Source organism: Cervus canadensis, chromosome 3 (genome assembly GCF_019320065.1).
Source record: "Cervus canadensis isolate Bull #8, Minnesota chromosome 3, ASM1932006v1, whole genome shotgun sequence".
NCBI classification, from domain to species: domain Eukaryota; kingdom Metazoa; phylum Chordata; class Mammalia; order Artiodactyla; family Cervidae; genus Cervus; species Cervus canadensis.
This window is the reverse complement of record NC_057388.1, coordinates 28,604,147-28,625,207: the sequence shown is the minus strand read 5'-3', so window position 1 is coordinate 28,625,207 and position 21,061 is coordinate 28,604,147. Positions and strand designations below refer to the sequence as shown.

General features: G+C 46.6%; 2 protein-coding genes across 5 annotated transcripts in view; one reads left to right on the top strand and one right to left on the bottom strand.

Moving 5' to 3' along the window:
- The window catches only part of CDCA7L (cell division cycle associated 7 like), a 45,408-nt gene extending 24,720 nt beyond the window's left edge, over window positions 1-20,688 (top strand). The window contains exons 2-10 of one of the 4 annotated variants that reach the window (XM_043462809.1): window positions 7,338-7,478; window positions 11,251-11,382; window positions 14,135-14,509; window positions 15,761-15,832; window positions 15,952-16,113; window positions 16,802-16,927; window positions 17,808-17,957; window positions 18,804-18,940; window positions 19,341-20,688. In XM_043462809.1, the coding sequence (XP_043318744.1) occupies window positions 7,338-7,478; window positions 11,251-11,382; window positions 14,135-14,509; window positions 15,761-15,832; window positions 15,952-16,113; window positions 16,802-16,927; window positions 17,808-17,957; window positions 18,804-18,940; window positions 19,341-19,371 (1,326 nt within the window). In that variant the 3' untranslated portion in view covers window positions 19,372-20,688. Of the gene's footprint in view, window positions 1-7,337; window positions 7,479-11,250; window positions 11,383-14,134; window positions 14,510-15,760; window positions 15,833-15,951; window positions 16,123-16,801; window positions 16,928-17,807; window positions 17,958-18,803; window positions 18,941-19,340 lie in introns of all 4 variants that reach the window. The other 3 variants (XM_043462808.1, XM_043462807.1, XM_043462810.1) reach the window with 3 other exon arrangements.
- Window positions 19,957-21,061, bottom strand: part of DNAH11 (dynein axonemal heavy chain 11) — a 385,020-nt gene continuing 383,915 nt past the window's right edge. Inside the window, exon 81 of the mRNA XM_043462325.1 lies at window positions 19,957-20,598. Within this exon, the coding sequence (XP_043318260.1) occupies window positions 20,351-20,598 (248 nt within the window). The 3' untranslated portion in view covers window positions 19,957-20,350. The remainder of the gene's footprint in view (window positions 20,599-21,061) is intronic.

The window sequence follows — 21,061 nt, the reverse complement described above, 5'->3', positions numbered from 1 at the left end:
GGGTACAGTGCAATGATGCAGTATTTATGAGAGTTTATAATATTCCTCTGTGTGTGTTTATGACATCTTGTTTATCCATTCATCTGTTGATGGACACTTGGATTGCCTCTGCTTTGTAGTTTTTGAGAATAGTACTACTATGAACAAGGAAAGGGTCATTTTTCTCTACAATATTTTTACACTAATTTTTGGCTGCACTGGGTCTTCACTGTTGCACACAGGCTTTCTCCAGTTGTGATGAGCAGAGACTACTCTCTAGTTGTGGTGCATGGGCTTCTCATTGCAGCGGCGTCTCTTGTTGTGGAGCATTGACTCTAGGGTGTACAGGCTTAGTTGCTCCTCGACATGTGGGATCTTCCCGGACCAGAGATGTAACCTGTGTTTCCTGCATTGGTAGGTGGACTCTTAACCCCTGGACCACCAAGGAAGTCCCAGGAAGGGCTATTTTTAAAGTTTTACTTTTAATTTTCTTAACACTTTGGTGCCCAGTACTTCCACTACCAGGCACTAGAGATGTTGTCAGTAACATTTGAAATTTTGACTTTTAAAATGTCCTTGGTGTTCCACAAAGCACCATGAGTTCTGCCACGTACCTTCCCTGAATGAGTTTAGATCCAGCCTGTAAATCTTTGGTCCTTAGAATTGGAAGCTGACATTTTATAACTGAGAGATTTCTCACCAAGACTAAAGACCCCTCAGTTCTCCGGGGACGTTGAAGGTTGAGCACGCTGGAGCCCCAGGACTTGGTGGCTTGCGCTGCTGGGGTGCAGGGGTGACTGTCCTTCCTGGACTTGAGTCAGCACTGTACCACGCAGCCTTCCCTGAGCTGCTGCCATTCCCGCCTGCTTGGTTCCAAAGCCTGATGAGTTTGAGTTCTTTGTTCCCAGAGATGAGCCCCAGGGTAGTTTGCAGGGCAAGTAAGTGAAGTCTGCAGTCATTTCTGAAGAGGTGCAGTGAATGTGACTGCTTTGTATGTAGGTGCTCAGAAATTCTGGGAGAAAGTCTTTAATTCCTCTTGGATAGAAAGGTGACAGCTTGCATCTTTTGACCCCGTGCACCTTTCCTAGGAAACACACGTTCCCTAGGGAAATGCCTACAAGATCAGATGCTTGCAAGAATTTATTGATAACCTGCTTTAGGCCAAGCCCATGTCAGTCAGAGAACTCCAGTCAGAGAACTCCATCCTAGTGTCTTTGTTCCAGTCACAGAATTAAATCTAGGGGCCCCCAATTGACCTTTGATGATACATTGTTATCCCAACAAGGACAGAGTGAACATTTGATATATACAGTTTATATGAAATAAAGGAAAAAATGGGTGTTTTTAAAAATTTTGTTGTTTAATCACTCAGTCATGTCTGACTCTCTGCCACCCCATGGACTGTAGCCCTCTAGGGTCCTCTATCCATAGGAATTTTCCAAGCAAGAAGACTGGAGTGGGTTGCCATTCCCTTCTCCAGGGGATCTTTGCTACCCAGGGATCGAACCTAGGTCTCCTAGGTGGATTCTCTATCATCTGAACCGTAAATACGCAGTAAATAGCACCTTTTGTTATTCTTTACAGTTGAGACTTCTGAGGCTCAGAAAAGTCACACAACCTATTCTAGGTCACATAACTATGAATGTAAGTCTTTTTTTACTTTCAAAGAGAATTTTGATTCCTGTCTGATTAGCTAGACAGCATTTATCCTAATATTATGCAAGGTCAACTACTGTAAGTATAATGCATTAGTTGGGAATATTTAATGTTTTAAGTTTTTTGCTTTTATATTTTTGGTTTGTTTTGATGTTATCTTTTGATTGGCATTGTAATCAGGTGGAACATAAGCTTTGGGGAAAGGTCTATGTGCTCTCTCCAGGCCACATAATAGCTGTTGAATGGATCACTGCTGAGTGGAACGGGGAAGTGACAAATCCTGGGGCCTACAGTGTTGACCTGTGTAGCTGGTCTCACATTAGAAGCATGTCCCTGAGAATTCTCCTTCATCAGCTCCTTTGGGTCCCTCGCATGTGATACTTGCCGCCTTGGTTGCATCTGTTAGTTGTTGCACTGAAGACACTTGGATATTTTACAGACTTTTGTTAAATCCCGGGGCTTATGACTGTCTGAAATGCTTCTCTTAACGCCTTTTGAAGTTGGGCAGCAAGAAACAAAGAGCCCTGCATGCCCCAAGAGTGTGTAGTGCTCTTTGCTTTTTAGAAAGTGCGTTCTTTGCTTCTGTCCCTGATGGGTAATCACAGCCTTGCTCTGGGCACCTCTGGAGCAGATGCAGGAGGAGGAGCAGGGCAGACACAGCTCACCGCAGTGGTGGCTGTGACGGTGGCCCCAGGGCTAACACAACTGACCATGGATGCAATTTGTTTATATCAGTAGCATCTCCACTCCTTACACGTGCCTCCAGTAAGCCATTCCATTGGGTGCTCCTTCTTCTTTGAATCTTCATGTCAAAGCAGGCTTCTGGGCCAGCGGGGTTTTTTGATTCATGGAATGATGATAAGTCAAAAAGTGCCACTTTAGGGACTGAACTCGATGGCTGTTATGTAAAGTCTAACATACTTCCATAAGTATCATCTGTGTTTCTCTGGTAAAAGTATTTTCTTGGTTGTATTGGTTCTGATGACTAAACAGCAATAAAAATGTCTTTGAAAAGACAAAGGAAACAAACACTGTTAAATTCGCCTTCTTAAATGAGGAAGAGTTTTAATTTTTCTCCCAAGAACCGTCTCAGATTTAGGCTCTTTTTTTAGGAGCGTCTTAGCATAAATGTTAACAGTATTTTTCCTATTGTTCAGTTCAGTTCAGTCGCTCAGTTGTGTCCAACTCTTGGCGGTCCCATGAACCACAGCACGCCAGGCCTCCCTGTCCATCACCAACTCTCAGAGCCCCAAACCCAAACCCATGTCCATCGAGTTGATGATGCCGTCCAACCATCTCATCCTCTGTCGTCCCCTTCTCTTCCTGCCCTCAGTCTTTCCCAGCATCAGGGTCTTTTCCAATGAGTCAGCTCTTCGTATCAGGTGGCCAGAGTGTTGGAGTTTCAGCTTCAACATCAGTCCTTCCAATGAACACCCAGGACTGATCTCCTTTAGGATGGACTTGTTGAATCTCCTTGAAGTTCAAGGGTCTCTCAAGAGTCTTCTCCAACACCACAGTTTAAAAGCATCAGTTTTTTGGCACTCATTCTTCTGTTCTTGATGGGTACAGCTTTCTTCGTAGTCCAACTCTCACATCCATACATGACCACTGGAAAAACCATGGCCTTGACTAGACAGACCTTTGTTGGCAAAGTAATGTCTCTGCTTTTTAATATGCTGTCTAGGTTGGTCATAACTTTTCCTTCCAAGGAGTAAGCGTCTTTTAATTTCATGGCTGCAGTCACCATTTGCAGTGATTTTGGAGCCCAGAAATAATAAAGTCAGCCACTGTTTCCCCTGATTCCCCATCTATCTGCCATGAAGTGATGGGACCAGATGCCATGATCTTAGTTTTCTGAATGTTGAGTTTTAAGCCAGCTTTTTCACTCTCTTCTTTCACTTTCATCAAGAGGCTCTTTAGTTCTTCTTCACTTTTCCTATTGTTAGTGGAACTCTAATTCTGTAAGTGTCTGCCTGTTTGTCTCTTGAAGTGATTTCATTAGATGGTTTGTAATTAACTGTCTGACATCATTAATCTTATATTCAGAGTCTGGATTTGTGTTCTCTGGAAGCCAAGGGTTAAAATTCCTTTGGTTGAACCGTTGGCCATCTAATCACTGTTACACAGGAAGCATTAAAATTATGATAAAAATGAGCAGTTAGGGACTGGTGATCTCTCAAATGAACCTGCCTGTTACATTGATTCAATGCACAGGAAAAAAAGATCCAAAGGATTCAGGAAACTTTGGAATACACATCTCTGTGTATGCTAGTGCAGCTGTTATTGACAGGGAGGTGTGGGGAAATCCTGAAACCCTTTCAGGGTTCCATGAGGACAGAGTTATTGCCATCATAATATTAAGACACTTTTTACCTTTTTTTGCTGTGTCAATATTTGCATTGATGGTGCAAAAGCAAAGGCAGGGAAAACTGCTTGTCCTTAGCATGAATGAAGGCGGTGGCTTCAAACTCTACTAGTTAATGGCCACCTCTTTCTTCATCTCCATGCTACTAGTGTTCAAAGAAACTGTTTCACGTAAGCATGTCTTCCTGTAGCAGTAAAAATTATTTTATTAAAACCTCGACCCCGAGGGCATCTCTCTTATGTAATGCATAATGACACGTGAGGTACACATAAAGTATCTTTCATTCCTAGATACATCCATGGTCTGGTTATCTCAGGGAAGAGACCTGGGACCTAGCAGGACTGCCCTGAGGATAGCAAGAGTTCCAAAGAAGTCTTGAGCTTGAATGATTTCTGTTGTCATTGGTGTTGGTAGCTGTGTTGGTGGGATGTCTGAAACTGTTTTGTGTGTTTTGTGGATAGAGCAAGTGGGTAGGTCTATGAGAAGTACTGAGAATTGGGGTTTTCTTTGTGGGGAGGGAGATACTACTGGGCTGAGGAAAATGAGCAAGAATCCTGTCATGCTGGGTATGAATTCAAGATGTCACACTAAACTTAGACGGAAGGTATTTATGACACCTTTGCTCTGTCCTTCCTTCCCTGATGGCTCAGTTGGTAAATAATCTGCCTACAACACAGGAGACCCGGCTTCGATCTCTGGGTGGGGAAGATTCCCCTGGAGAAGGAAATGGCAGCCCATGCCGGTATTCTTGCCTGGGAAGTCCCATGGATAGAGGAGCCTGGTGGACTTACAGCCCATGGTGTCAAAAAGAGTCAGACACCACTGAGTGACTCCACCACCACCTTGCTCTGTCCAGTCAGTGCAATGATACTCTGCTGGCAAAGAGGACACCTAGGTCTCAGAGCTTAATTTCTAAATGCCCGGGCTCCTTGGAGAAATGGCTGATTCAAGGTCTGAGGCAAGTACAAGGCTAGCTTGGCATGCTTTTTGTGTCAGAAAGCAAGGAGGTGCTCAGAGACTGTTAGGGTTGTATCAAAGTGACACAGAGTTTGGCTTGAAGAGCTTCTGATGGCTGAATTTGGCTGAATTTGGCTGAATTTGGGACAGTTTGGGCATGAGAAAGAATGATGAAACAGTAATGAGTAATAATAACACACTGGCTTTAGAAAAGTCCACGAAACTTCCTGGGAGGGAGGGAGAGAGGGACAGAGCGTAAGAGAGAGAATAATACATTGCCACCTAATATATGAAAGGGGAATGGTATTAATATTTGAAAATCATTGTGTAACCCCTGAAGTGGTAATTGATTCAGGTGAAAGTTAACTGATACTGAAACTGCTCTCAGGGAGAATGGATAGTCACAGAATGTCAAATGTCACCCTAGTTATTACTTACTAAGTACCAAGGGCTATAAAGACACTTTTGCTAAGGGGAAATCTGGCAGACCCCACTTTAACTTGATGATCAGACAGCGTCAGCACTGAGGACAAAGCCAGGTGTCATGGGCACCTGCGGAGCACAGCTCTGCCCCCAGGGTGGTCTGGCCCGGAAGCAGCAGTCTTGAGTCTGACTGAGCCTCTCTATCCAACCACCAAATTACAGGAAATCCAAGGGGACCAGAGTCTGTTAAATACCATCCTGGGGCTGCAAAAACCAGAAAACCAAAACCCTCTAGACTCAGGCAAACTCTGCAGTCAGATGAACCAGTTTCTTCAAAGATCAGTTGTGAGAAAAAAACACGAAGGAGACATGAGGAAGGACTTGAGCCATATTGACCAACGTATGGACCTTATTTGGATCCTGATACAAATACATTTGGGAGCTGAAAAAAATAAGTTAGTAATGATTCTGAACACAGACTGTATATTTGCTGGTAACACAGGGTGAAATTACAGTATATTTACAGTTTTAAAATAATTTGGAAGGAGGGCAGTTGGGTCTGGATACAGATGGAACAAGACTAGCTGTGGATCAGTCATTGCTAGGGTGTTCGCTCACATGTGTGTTCATGACACTATTCAGTATACTTAGGAGTATATTTGATGGTTTTATAATTAAAGATACCGCTAATTAATAGGGAATAGCTTGACGTTTTGCATCTCTTAATACAAGGCATTGAGAAACACATGTCCTCTGTTTAGAATTGGCACCAGTAATATTTAACTTGAATCTATCAGAAAACAATCAGCTAAGCTCAGAATTATGTGATATTCTACAAGGCAATTTTCTTGGGTTGTCTAAAAAAGGTCAGTGTTACAAAAAGCAACAAAAAATAGTGTCATAAGAGTACCATCAAATGCAGTGAGTGATCCTTGCTTGAGTGGATCCCTTTTGCCCTTAAAAAGTTATGAAAAATAACTGAAAATAAGAAAAGGTATTATTGAATAAGTATTATTTTGGGTATGATTATGTTCGTGTGATTCTGTAGGAGAATGTCCTTATTCTTGGGAGATGTGTACTGAAATATTCTAGGGTGAATTGTATGGTGTCTGCAAATTACTTGAAACATGTGGGTTAGGTTGCCTCATATTAAATCACTGTTTTCCTAGGTTGGAAACATTAAAATATCAGCAGATGCCTAAGGTTCAAGCTAATGTTTGTTGAGAGAGAGAGAGAAAAAAAAAGCAGCTGGGGGTTGCAGGTGAAGCATATACAAAAGCATATACTATTCTTTGACCTTTCTGCGGGTTTGAACTTTTTCAACATAGTTGGGAACAAACAAGTAGTCAACATATAAAAAAGAACCCTCAGCAAATACATGTTTGTTAGGTTAAGTGTGCTGGCAACATTCTCTCTGGGAATAATTGCCTGTAATAGTGTTTAATATAATTAATTCTAAACTACTTAAATTGATTCAGAATGTAGAAAAATCTTTATTTCATTGTATGAACTTTCATATGACAAAGAAAAGAAAAAAGTAAAGAACTATAGGTGGAAACTAAGAAGAGAGGAGCTTAGTGATAAGGAATATTACTTTTTTACATAGATGGCATTTAAAGACAAATCCACTGTAGGGGAGAATGTTCTTATTTTTTGTCTAGAGATCAGAAATGTCTTTTAGCTAAATACGTATGGCCTTGACATCGCCTGTAAGATAGGATATATCTCCAGAATTTGAAGAGAAGACCTCTTCTTTTCTAGCCCTTCCCTGGTGGCTGTGAGGGGTCAGTTGAGGCACATTTTGTTCACAGTTATTGGGGTCTTGGGAGTAGCCACAGCAGACTGACTGCATCCCATGATGAAGTCATGGGACGGTGATCCCTGCTCCTGGAGAAGATTTCCCTGAGTGATTATAACAGTCCCTGATTTTGTTCTCCTTTTTTCCAATTCAAAACAGATCCCTAAGGAAGTGGCTGATATCTTTAACGCCCCCAGTGATGATGAAGAGTTCGTTGGTTTCCGAGATGATGTTCCCATGGAAACCCTCTCATCCGAGGAGAGCTGTGATAGTTTTGACTCACTGGAGTCGGGGAAGCAGGTATGGGTGCCTCCTTTGAAGGCATGTATTTGTCTGGAAGCCTGGATCTTGGTTTGGATTTTATTTTTATATGAATGTGGTCTGAAATTGGTGGTATCAGTTAATTGTTGAGCATCTTATTTTATCATTAGTGCCTTCATGTTTCAAGAATCTGGTGAGGGTACCTTGCTCAGTTTTGCTGTTTCAATCCTTTCTGTGTACAAGATTTTTTTTCCCCAGTGAACAGGACCTCACACGATCAGATCTGCTTGCTTTGCCCCCTTGGGGCTGCAGCCTGTGGTGAGGCTGTATTGGGAGTGCTCCCACCCAGCTGGTGGGGACAGGTGGGTCCCATAGGAGTGTGTGGTGACCGTCCGCCTCTGTGCCCTTGCGATGTGGCTCCGTCTGCACCTCACTCATGGAACTGCTGGCAAAAGCATGATTCTTCCATTAATTCCTTTGATCTGTGGTTGACATAGGTTACAGTTCTCAGAGAGGTAGATTCCTTAAGGTTTATGTTGTGATTTAGTAAGAGTGTGGCCGGAGTATGCAGCCTTCTGCGGCATTTTCTTCTGAGTTCATAACGGCACTCAGAATTCCTCCTTCTCCCTCGACCATGGCCTCTCCTCACAGGCAATGAGTTAAATCCACCCAGCTTCTACTAGGCAGTAGTGGAGGGAGGCAGTTAATTATGTAAGTGAAGCGCCTGTGTCGTGACCGTTTGTGGGGTCCTCACCTTACTCGATGCCCTGCAGCATGTGACGCCCCTCAGCCGCCTGCTTCCACTGCCCTTGGGCTCGCTCTCTCTTCTCCACGGTTTCGTCTTCAGACCTTCCACTTTGGCCTGGTCTCAGCCGTTGCCTCCTGTTGTTCATGGTGTGGCTTTTCTCTCCAGCACCAGATGTACTTCTGATAGCGCTTGGATCTATCTTCATTGTCTAAGGGAAATAGGAAACTTACCATTTCCCCCAGCCCTGGTTGTCTGTCTTTGGCGCTTTTATCTTTTTTTTTTTTTTTTTTTATCTTTTATCTCTGTCTTTGGAGCTCCTGACCCCTCCCACTGCTCGCCCATCTCCTCGACTCCCTCGCAGGAGTTGAATCTTCTTCCGCATTCCTCACCTCCATCCCTTCCGTGCTCTCCTCTCTTCAGCCGTCGTGGTCCTCATAGCCCTTCAGCTGAGCTCTGGTCACCACCAGTTTCACAGGTGATGAAGCTGAAGCGTGGGGAGGTGAGCGATGAACAAGTCCCCACATCTGGGAAGTGACTGGGCTGGGATGTCTCCTGTCTCAGAGCCCCACTTCTCAGCGCCGAGGCTTCCCCGTCTCTGACCCGCAGGCTCAGCTGCAGTAGACGCCCCTCCGCATGCACCGTCTTACCCTCTATGCACTCCCCAGGCTCCTCATCCTGCCTCTGCGCTCCCAGCACTTTTCTAGCCGCGACCCCAGTTCAGATCCAGGTCAGACGCTGCTGCCTCTGTGAAGTCTCAGGGGATTTTCTTACTTTCTCTGCACCGTGGTGCTGTGTCTCCCTTACAACGCTGATCCTCGCCATGGTGACCTGGGGACTTGTCCAACTCCCTTACCAAGTGGTAATCTCCTTGATGGAAGAGGCTCACACTTGAACCGTCTTTCCAGCTTCCCTAGATCAGATCCTTTTCCTCTGGTTTCCTGCATGCAGCACCCACGGATGAAGGATCCTGGTCTCCATGCTCCATGTCTGACCGGCTCAGCTGCCATCACTTTCCAGTCTGTTTCTTCATGTTCCGTGAGCTTCAGAAGAGGAAAACATCACCATTCTGTTAGCTCCTCTTCTGATGTGTCATTTGCTTACGTTCTGATCATGATAGATATAGGTCACCCAGGCCCATAACATATTGCCTGGTACTGATTTTTAAAGATAGCAGCCGGTTTTCGGAGAGCAGAGAGCTGCGTCAAGGTTGTAGCCAGCAACGCAGGAGGCTGTGAGGAGTGGATGCTTGTTTGCTTCCTACAGACCCTCGCTGAAGACAGGTTTCACACCCTGTGAAAGCAGGAGCCTTGGTTTAGGACTGCGGCCTAGCTGGTTTTCTCCATCAGAGCTGGCCACCAAAGTCCTGACCTCGCCCTGGCTGACCGCTGCCTGTGAGACTAGCTCACAGCACAGAAGCAGCCAGAGGACCGTGGGTGGGAGCTGCTGTCCCCAGGCGTGACCTGCTTGGGCCCGGCGGGGACGTTGGGTAGGCGGTGAGTGTGCACAGGCCCCCGCAGTCCACGGGACTGTGCGGCAGCCCGGGGCCCCTGGGCCAGGTGTTTCCTGCCCTCGGGGGTGGTGGGTTTCCTTGGGAGCCCACCACAAGCACCGTCCTTCCTTCATGATAAACCCGGGCCTGTGCTTCCCTGCCCCCACCGCACGGGCTCCCGGTCCCATCCGTTCTAACCCCCCGAGAGAAGCCACGTGAGCTTGCACACAGTCCGTGCAGCGAGTTCCGACGCTGGTCCCCCTGAAACACAATTTGAATTTCACTTTAAAGAAACTTCTCTTTTGTGGTGATTTTTTTTTTTAAGCAGCTGCACCACAGTTATCAACAAAGGAACAAAATAATTTAGCTCAGCACACTCACTCCAATTACCCATAATAATTCATAGGAGACATTTTTAAGCTTAAAAAAAAATGCTGGATATAGGCATTTCTTTCTCTGTCCTCCTGGAAGTTTTTTCCACTCATCTATTATATCTATTTTTCTCCAGAGATTATCTGAGCTCGAATAAGTATGTAATTAAAGTCAGGGAGAAGGCGGGGGGAGAGAGACTCCAGCCGGGAGTGGTGTGACGAGGGGTCACTGCTATATTGGGTGTGGGAGGGAGCGACGCTAGTGGCAGCTGGGGACACAGGCTCCAGGCTTGGCTGCCGGCTTGGAGGAGGCTGGTTTATGGGTCCCCGTTCTGTCCCGAAATTCATTCTTTTCCTCTCCTTTCTTTCAAGTTTGCCACCTATTTCTTTGAGTTCAAAAGATAGAAAAATTTCAATGTCCTCTCTGAGCCAGCCGTGTACCATCGTTCCTGGGGCTCACTTGCTGCCTGTGGGCGGTGGCGTCTCAGCTCCCACGAGAGAGACGGGGCTTTCCAGGGGTGGGAGGGTTGGGGCTCTTCTGTCAGTCCCCTGTGGTAGTGGGTAATGGAGCCGCTGTGCCCCCTCAGCAGTGGGCGGGGAGGGGTGTGGAGGCCCATCCCTGCAGGGAAGCCTGCTCTGGGAGAAGGGGCGTCTCCCCTCGGAGGAGCCCAAAGGGTCCTGTTACACAGGAAAGCCATCGTGTGGGGAAGCTAGGTTTTCTCCTGTCATCTTCTCTAGTATGTTTCACGTTCTGTGTCAAAGTGGACGTTTCTGATGGCCTGTGCTGGAAGGAGAAACTGAATTTCATCCACCCTTACTGGTTAGCCAGATGACAGAGGCTGTGGCCATTCTAATTTTCGGAAATTGTTCAATTTGTGGGTCTAAATTTCTGCAAACTCTAGAAAATACGTATATGTGTGTGTGTGTGTGTCTGTGTGTTTATTGTGTTAAAATACACGTAAGATTTACCACTTAACCATTTTTGAGTGCAGGTGAGTCCCCAGTGTCCTGCCTGCAAGACACTTGAGCAGCACTGAGTACCTTCACAGTGTCTTGCGGCTTCCACCGTGATCTATTTCCAGAATGTTTTCATCATCTCATCATCTCAGACAGAAACTCTGTACCCATGAAACGTTCACTCCCACTGCCCCCGGCCTCTGTTTTCCCTTTTTTCCATGACACGTATGTGTGTTTTTAATTTAGCAGGATGTGCGTTTCCATTCCAAATACTTCACAGAAGAGCTCAGAAGAATTTTTATAGAGGACACTGACTCAGAGATGGAAGATTTTGAAGGATTTACGCAGACTGATCTCAATGTTAATAGTAACCCAGAGGTAATGGGAATAATTACCCACGTGAGGGAGTGTGGGTTGTAGTATTTTTAGTCCTGTTTCTGAATTGTGCTTCTACTTGTAAGAAGTCTCTTCACACATGAAAAGGTTTTACTTTTTCTTACATGTTTATCTTCTAAGCCAGTTAGCGAAATGTAAAAATTGGCTCTTCCAGGGTGAATTCCTGGTCCAGTGATCCATTATGCTCTTAGGGAAAATCTAGTTCTCTTTCCTAGGTACTCTTGGAGTTTGGGGGTGCATGTCCCAGGCATCCCTTATTGTCCATATCGGAGAATTTAGTTCAGATGTTTTGCACCTCTTCTCTCTGAAAAGAGGAGGGTCTGAGTGTAACAAGTTCCTGAAGGTCATTGCTTGTTGTGCGGTAAGCAGTGTTCTTGGGTTTGGAGTTACTTTGGCAGAAATTTAGCTGTGGTACAAACATGAGTGTTCTCTCTGTGCATTCTTGATTTGGATCACACTGTGGTTTTTACTGATACAGATGCCCTGGGCCTGCCTGATTCTGAAGGGAACCCCTCAGCAACTTTGCCATCAAGGGACTTGTTGACTGATCTCTTTCTCTTATTCCCTATGTTCAGGCCAGTTTGTTGCCAACCAGAATTTGAATGTCAGGGTAATTTTGAAGAACGGCCTTTGGATTTTTAAGGCATAAGAGTGCTTTCTCCTACCTGAAAAGTAGCATACATTTAGCTCAGAAAGTCAACACACCACTTCAAGGTCAAGGTCAAGGGTAGGGAGGTTAGGGCTTGTCATGTTAAGGAGTTCCCAGGGAACCACTCCCATGTGGAACCTGTGCAGATGGTCAGATACGCTGTAATCAGTAGGGTGGTTCTCTCCTTGTCTTTTCCCTGGGCCTTTACGGCCTGAAAGCCCTAATGGTAGGCTGCCTTGCTTGATGGTGGTTTTTTTCCCGTGAATAGCAGCACAGAGCGTGCCCGCCTGTAGGCCCCAGCCCCTGCCCCTGCTTTCTTTACAGAAGTTACGTGTGTTCTGGCCAGCAAGCCTGCAGTTCCTTGCCAGCAAGACACTGAGGTCCTTCCAAATCTTAATCGTCTACTCTTAGTGATGTGTTTATCTTCTGGTCTTTAGCTAAGTAATGTCAGGGTGTTCAGAGAAGTTGTTTCCAGCATGGGAAAGCGAATTACTCCCCAAGTCCATTTTTTTCTCTCTCGCCTCTCCAGAACCTAAACATTTAGGGGATGAATTGTGACAATTTGTGTTGACTCTGATATAGCTCAGGGCAGGTCCACCTGCCTATTTTAAAATTCAGTGAGAAAACAAGCATTGTTGCCTCCCTGCCCAGCCTCCTTCCCCCCCCTGGCGTGGAGTGGTGAGACCACCTTTTTGATGACAGGGTATGACTCTGCGTTGGTATCTGGGGGCCCACTGGCCACACGCGACCCCTCCACAGCTGTGGCGTCGGCCCTCAGGCCTGAGTCTCGGCTGGTGTTCACTGTGCTCTTTCCCCTCCTCGGTTCTTTGTAGTAACCGGCTCCACATCCTTGGCAGAGAGGTGGAGGTGGGTTAAGTGACGATTAAAATAAATGGATAAAGCCAGTTGGGGAGACACTTCTCTGAAGTTGTCTAACAGTGTCTTCATCCAGCTCACCATTCTCAGTTCCATAGCTGCTATGTGGAAACTGCAAGATATGAAACAGATCAGCGTAATCTTACGTCTGCTTGGTTTGTTGTGCATTGGTACACACACCAAGGTTTGGATGTCATCTCTTTTTTCCCCTCCCGTGACCTTATGTTTTAACTTGAGTCCAGCTGGAATGTGGAGTGGGGTTGGGCACTGAGGAGGAAGCAGAGTCATGAACTGAATCCCGGGCCGCCTCCTGGTGGTGTTCTCAAGTTCTCTTCACAACAGGAACCCCTGACAGAGGTTCCCCAAGCTACAGTGTCCAGCCTGTGGTCAAGGAAAGATGCTCAGGCCATGACCTGGGTCTTAATATCAAAACCCATCTCTGCAGTTGTTGAGTCTTTTGCGTCTGAGATGTCACCTTGCCTTCCATTCTTACTGTGTTTTCCCGAGTAAAACCCAAGTTATGTTTTAATACGGGAGACCTGCACTGAGCGGAGATTGAAATTGGGACTGCAGATTCCTGAAGCTGACTGGGCAGATGCCCGCAGCTGCCTGCCCTGCAGAGCGGTCTGCCCGGTTGCACCCCTTGGCTCTGTGGGTTACAGAAAGGGGAGGGGCTGCCCTAGAAAGAGGACCCAGCGTGTCCTGGGGACGCGGCTCCCCCACTGTCCCCGATGGTGGATTATCTGCCTGCTCCTTGGTCACTTCACTAAAATGAAGTCAGCTCTCCTCTGTTTCTCTTTTTCATGAATCCTCTTGCAGCTACTTAGGGCAGAATGATATTTTGTTTTTCACTTAGCACTCTTACTCTGTCTGAACACAATGCTTAGGCCATGCACACCCTGTTCTTTGACTGTTCCCACATTGCTGGGCTCCCAGATGTGCCCACTCAGCGGGTCAGCACTTTGCTTCCAGCCTGATGCTCTGAACGGAACAGCCAGTGTGTATGTCTGGGCCACAGTGTGAAGTAGCCTGCTATTTGATTCTGTCCATCAACAAACTACTCACGCATTTAACTGAAGAGTTCAGAGGGAATGACCAATAGGAAGGGGAAGCACTCAAGTGTCCAGTGTTTTCCTAAAATAGAGTGGTTTTAAGTGTGTCTTTGTGAAGACTTGTCACAGACACTTTGTTCTTCCTCATTTTCATTAGCTTGTGGAGTCAGATTTGAGTGATGACAGCAAAGCGTCTTTCGTGAGTGAGGAAGACGATGATGATGAAGAAAAGGCGACACCTCGAAGAAGCAGGCCTAGAAGAAGCAGTATTGGTCTTCGAGTAGCCTTTCAGTTCCCCACCAAGAAACTGGCGAAAAAAGCTGATAAGAACAGTTCTTCAGAGCCCCTGCTTTCTGGGTCACGTTTACAGGACAATAAAAAAGCGATTCTTGGAAGGAAGACCAGCTGCAGGCAGGAGAAGGAAAGGGAAGACTCTGCCTCTGAGTCTGAGGACGACTCCCGGGATGAGGGCCAGGAGAGCTCGGATGCTCTGCTGAAGAGGACCATGAACATCAAGGAGAACAAAGCCATGGTGAGTCTGCGTCCTGGCTGCCGCTGCTGCTGTCAGGAAGCCTGCTCTGGGTTTTGTGGGTCCTCCCTCTTTTCCTGGACTTGCAGCAGTCATTGCCTGATTAGCTCTGGTTTGGGAAGAGACTCCTAGGACCTTCCACGCTGCCCTGGTCTCACACCAGTTATTGTTGATCACATTATGTTGCAAATGTGCAGTGGTTTAGAGACAAAAAAGGCCTGTTCCCAGCAAAAGGTGGCAACATGTAAATAGGGGTGTCCTGAAGCCCAGGAAACAGTTACTGTGCAGGTCAGGCAGGCAGCTTTCAGCCTAGCTGTTGCACTTTGGAGATACAAGGGGAGGAATGAAAGGGGTCTAGGTATTAAAACACCCGAGGAGTTCTGAATCACTTCATAAATTCATGGAACAAAGGGAAATCTTCATGTGGTCAGTAACTAGTTTGCTTCATAATTTTATATATACAGAATTTTAAAAATAATTTTACCAAACACTTTTAGTATTTTGGTATACTTATTATTTTCTTTTAAAAAAAGCATAATGATGCTGTATAAGCAGATTTAGAATATGTCTAATAAGTTACTTAAGGAAATACAAAATTTAATATAAATTTTACTTTTGGGTAAAGTTTATCTAGAGACATAGTAGTGTTTAGCTAAGGAAAAGTTTTAGGATTGTATCTCTGCATCTTTAAAATGAGAACTATGTTCTTCACGATTTTGTTAGTGACACCCATACATCTGTTTGATTGGCATTTAATGCCTGTTGTTTTGGTATTTTTAGGAATATTTTCATAAATTACTTTCATTGATGAGAAATTAACCAGCTTGAAGAATCAGTGTTTTAGAGGTCTCAGTAACTGTCAGAATGGTCTAGTTGGGCATTTTCTGTTTTGAACATGATGAAACTTCATTTGGGTGGGCAAAGTGGTAGCTTCCAGGGTCACACTGGGAATTAGTGGCTCAGTCCTGATTCTAACCTTATGCTCCAGGCCTTGATCCTTCCAGGACAGTTTTCATAGTGTCTGGTCCTTATATATAAGGAAAAGACATAGATTTTATTCCTCTGATAATTTCAGCATCTCACCCTGGAGATAAAAATCTTTACACGAGGTTAAAAATATAACAACTCTTCAGATCTTATGTAAACTACTCCGGTTTTTCATGTCTACAAACTCCAAGACTTGTGATAACCTGTTAGATGAAGTAGACTTAGTAATATTTATGCAAGACTCAATCTTATTTTTTCTGAATTTAGCTTGCTCAGTTATTGGCGGAATTGAACTCGATGCCTGATTTCTTCCCGGTCCGAACCCCAAACTCAGCTTCTGTAAGTGGATCTCCTTGTATGTACTGTCTCCAGTATTCACACACACACACTCCATGGCCAGATGGCCTTCATTCTGGAAAGCAGCGAGTTGCATGCCTGTGTCTGTGCTCTCCTTGCAGAAGAAGAAGACCTCGAGGCGGGCCTTCTCAGAGGGACAGGTCACGCGGCGGACCAACCCGGCCCGGAGCGCGCGGCCCCCCGAGAAGTTCGCCCTGGAAAACTTCACCGTGTCAGCTGCCAAGTTCGCAGAAGAGTTTTACGGTTTCAGAAGAAGGAAGACAGTGAGCGGGGTATTTTATGACTATAATGAACCAATGCTACTTTGTCTAAGCCAGTGGTCCTCATGCAGGAGTGTTCATCACGGCCTTCTGGGGCTTGGTGAGGGTGCCGAGGGGCTGACCCGGTAGGTCTGCGGGAGCTGAGACGGCCAAGCTCTCAGCTGCCCTGGGTGCTCCTGTGAGCACACTTGGGTAAGGACCCCGGGTTTGAGCTTGCACTTGGTCTGAGCTCTAAGCCATTTAGGCTGTCCGGTGCCTGAACTGACTAGCTCAGTGGTTAGGGCTCCAGGTGGCTTCAAGGTTTTGCTTTTGGGAACATACAGGATGACTCCCAGTCTTTCTGTGTTAGGAATGGGGAGTTTTGAGAGCTTTCTGTCTGGAACAAGAAACTCTGGACCCTGTTTGTGGCTGTTCAGTGTGGGTCAGTCCTCAGAGTAGCTGGTGACCATCCATTGGGCAGGGACCCTTAGTTTCTGATTGGTCATTCTGTGTCACCTTGCCATCCAGGAAGCTTGACACTAAGGATAGGAGCTCAGCAAATGACTAAATGCACGAATGATTTCAGGGAGATAAAAGAGGGACCGAGTTACTCTCGATGGTCCTAGAGCTCTGAGGAATTTAAAACTTATTAGTATTTTTTTTAACCACTGAAAGCATCTCATGTCCAGTTCTGCTTTGGCTCTTTCTGCAGGGGAAATGCCAGGGGCACCGCCGACGCCGCTGTGTGTCTTCGTTTCGGCCAGTGGAGGACATCACTGAAGAGGACTTGGAGAACGTGGCCATCACTGTTCGGGATAAAATCTATGATAAAGTTCTGGTAAAGTAATCTAACAGCTGGTTTACATCACTGTGGCTCTTACGGGGACTTCCAGGCACTGGTATCTGAACTGCCTGCTTGGAAACCACCTGGGCTTAGGCCCTTGTGCCATCTGTCTCCCCAGGGCTCGGAGGTGGGCTCTGAACTGGAGCAGCTTTATCTGGGCAAGGGGAGATGGCTTAGTGCAGTAATTCTCATCAGGAGAGAGGTCTCTGGCGGGTAGCAAGCAGGGGTATAGTCTGGAAAATCACATTTGTAATTGTTATATTTTAAGTAGATAGTTTTTATGTTTTAAACATTGAAAAAATAATGCTTTTATAACCACTAGAAATATATTTACACTGAATTAATATATTTACCATATATTAATATATTGAAATATTGGAAATATATGTATAACATATTTATGTAACCAATAGAAACTGAAGTTTGACAGAATATCTTCTGTAGGTAGGAAATGTTTTAAATGTTTGTTAAATGGTGATGTAGAGAATGGCTTGTGGTATTTTGCATCATTTTTAGATAATGGGACAGTGTCTTAAACAGTATTAAAAGGTTTTCGATGTAGTTGCCAACATTTTAAAACCAGGAGGTTTTACCCTGAATGGAACCAGATTGCTGGGAGCTGGGCTGGAGCTGTGTGATGCTCCGGGGGTCTGCCATCATCACTCAGTCACCCCCATCATTTCTGCCCACCTGATCATTCCGTTTCTCCCAGGCTCCCTCCTCGGGCTGTCCTCTGGCCCCAGGGCTGAGTGCTCACAGCCTACCGGAGGGCACCAGGGTTTGGACCAGAGACACAGCCATGCTCGACTCTAGAGGAGAGGCCGGGTACCCCCTTCTGAACCCTGTGCTCACCACTCGCTGCCTTCGCCCGCAGGGTAACACGTGCCATCAGTGTCGGCAGAAGACCATCGACACCAAGACGGTGTGTCGGAACCAGAGCTGCGGTGGCGTGCGGGGGCAGTTCTGCGGGCCGTGCCTGCGGAATCGCTACGGGGAGGACGTGAGGTCGGCGCTGCTGGACCCGGTAGGGATCGTGTGCGCCTTCGTCCTGAGTCACGGTGTGAAGGGAACGAGCTGAGGCCGGGGCTCTGGGGCCCTTTGTCAGGGATCTGTAGCCCCCTTACCACTCTCTTCTCCTCCTGCCTCTTGAGACTGGCAGAAATGCAAAAGAGACTTTCCTTCTAGAAAGAACAGACTGACCAACACACAGGACAGTAAAAAGAGTGTGTTTCATCTTCCAGGGTCAGAGCCCAGCTTTCTTAGAGCCATGGTTTGTGCAGGTGAACCCGTGCCCCTTCCTCGGGCACTGTCCCTTACCTTGGATTTACCCAGGGCCAGGCCGGGGGCAGGAGTATTGCCCTGTAGGGTGCTGTGTGCCCCACACGGCTCTAAGATTTCATGTCAGCGCAGTTTACTTGTGGTGTTGCTCTTAACCTTGTGAGGTGGGTGTATAACACCTCCCCCCAGCTTGGCTCCCAATACCTAGTACGCTGGTTAGTGTGTGGCCCTTGCACCTGGCTGCAGGGTCTGTGCTCATGACCGCCGCACTGCTGGACCAGGGGTAAGTAGACTGTCCCCAGTTTGCCACTGAATGTCAACTGCTGCTCCGCATAAGTGAGTGAGAAAGCCTGTACTCTGAAAAGCAGGGCTGACTTCCCAGGCATGTGATCTGGAGGGGTCCACCTTTCTGGGCCTTTTTGAAACAGGGAAAGGGAAGGAGACAGTAGTGCATGTCACAGGGTGAAGGCTTAGCTGGCTGACCTCACGTGACTAAGGACTGGGGATGAGGCCGAGCGAGCCGGGCTTGGTCAGGGCGTCGTCTTGTCTGCCCTGTCACTAAGGGGGCATCGCGGCCGCTCTGCTCCCCCAGGACTGGGTGTGCCCTCCCTGCCGGGGCATTTGCAACTGCAGTTACTGCCGGAAACGCGACGGCCGCTGCGCCACGGGCATCCTCATTCACCTGGCCAAGTTCTACGGTTACAACAACGTGAAGGAGTACCTGGAGAGGTAAGCCTCACAAACCAGAATGGAGGGTGTGATTCCCGGGAGCGGGAGACTGTCTAGGTGGGCCCCGGGGTGCCTCATCTCAGCCTGACTCTTAGGAGCCACCTCGAGTGTCGGCTGTGCTGGGTCTGTGTGTGTCGGGAATAGCAACGGAGTCTACAAGGCGGGGAGGGAGCCGTGAAGGCCAGAGAGCGCTTCTGACCCTCTGGGACAGAGGGGAGGCTGGGGTGCTGTGCGCGGGGGTGAGGAGACTGGGTTAGGGATGTGGGGGTGAGGCGAGCCTCCCTGCAGTGACCGGAGTGAAGACTGGCCTTGTGTCCGGAGCACAGTTTGGGTCTGGTGCCCTGGGGGATGCTGCTGTCTCTCTGCCTCCGTGCCCCTAATGCTTCCTGTTTCTTCTCAGCTTACAAAAGCAGCTGGTGGAAGACAATTAGGAGAAGAACCAGCCCGCTCACCGTGGAGCACTCGAACAAGACATGCCATTTGTGCCTAAGATTTCTTACGGTTGTTTTTTTTATACAGAAATTCTTTGTAGAGCTAAATGCTATATATTTTTTTTTTTAAAGATTGTTTTTATACGCTTCAAAAGATTTCTCAGGAAGATAAGAGAGGAATCTGTATATACGCAGGCCTGTTTGTATGTTGAGTTATTAAAAGCATCTGCAGATGATTAAAAACCAGTTTAAAGGAGTGAAGTTCCAGGTAAGTCCTGGAGGAAACAGCATCGCAGCTCTTTATCTCCCAGACAGTAACTGGAGGCCAGGTCGTTACAGGGGTTACACCCCCTTTAGTTTATCATGAGTGACCATAGTTCAAACCCCATACTCTAAGTTGCTCTGGGTGTTGGACATTTATATTGAAGAATGCTCCTCTAAATTACAAAGTGCAATTAACCATGGACCTAGAGTTTTATTTTTGTTAAAACTTGAACCAAAAGTAGACTGTCACATTACTGACACTGGAGGGCGGCTGCCTGGGGCCCGTGGCTTCTATATTTTAAAAGAATATATAAAGGCAAATTTAATTTAGAGATTTTGTTTAATATCTATAGAAACTACACTCCCATGTAGGGACCAGGAGACTTCCAGCCATATTGCTTTTTGAGTTACAGCGGAATTTTGATGAAAACGTGAGCTGCACTAATTTTGTGTTGCAGGATGCGGGAGTCGAGGGGTACTGGGGAAATGGACACATTTTCAATAGGTTTCCCATATTTTTCTACATTTGCTTCTTTTTGTCCCCCTTCTCTACAAGGATGGTGTTTTAAAAAATTAATGCACATTTAATTTTCTTAAAAGTTACATAAGCCAGAATATGTTATGCCTCCCAGTAGGATAAATTACCACGCCCGGGAGCAATGACAGGTGCTCAGTGTGGTCCAGCCAAGCCCGGGGGAACAGGGCAAGGGCTGCCTTACCCCTCCAGCAGCAGAGCCACGCCTGCCAGGACCCACTTGGCCGTCTTGTCTTTGCTCTTTAGCCTGAAGGTCCAGACGTAGTGGGGGCCTCTCCTTTTGGTTTTGTACACAGGGCACTCGTAGGTGTGTCGGGTTTCCTGTCTGTCCACTGGTATGGCTTTTGCAAAGATGACTGGCATTGCGGACCTTAACTCCTTGAGGCGGGCATCCACAATGGTTCCTGACTGGCTGTCCCATCTGGCTCCTGCAGGAGAGACACGGGTTACAACCATGCTTCTGTTGGTACCGCTTCTCTACCTGTTGTAGGCAATAAATATTCTGGTTTTGTCACTTTGCTGCGTGTCAGTGGTTTCCTTGCCAAGATGGGAGGGAGGTTCATTACTTGCTGACTGGGAGCCACACAGACACTGTAAGCATAGATTTGTTGTTGTTGTGTCCGACTCTTTGCACCCCCTTGGACTGTAGCCCACTAGGCTCCTCGGTCCGTGGAATTCTCCAGGTAAGAATCCCGGAGTGGGTTGCCATTTCCTACTCAAAAGCATAGACTCATGTTCCTATGCTAACCCCTGAACTTTCCTGTGAACAAAAAACTAAATCATTTGAATTCAAAAGGTTTGTAAAACTTAAATGAAAACAGGTTTTGTGAGAATCCAGACCCAATAAAGCAAGTTAGTTTGTCCTTTCTTTTAAAAAAAATAGTGAATCTG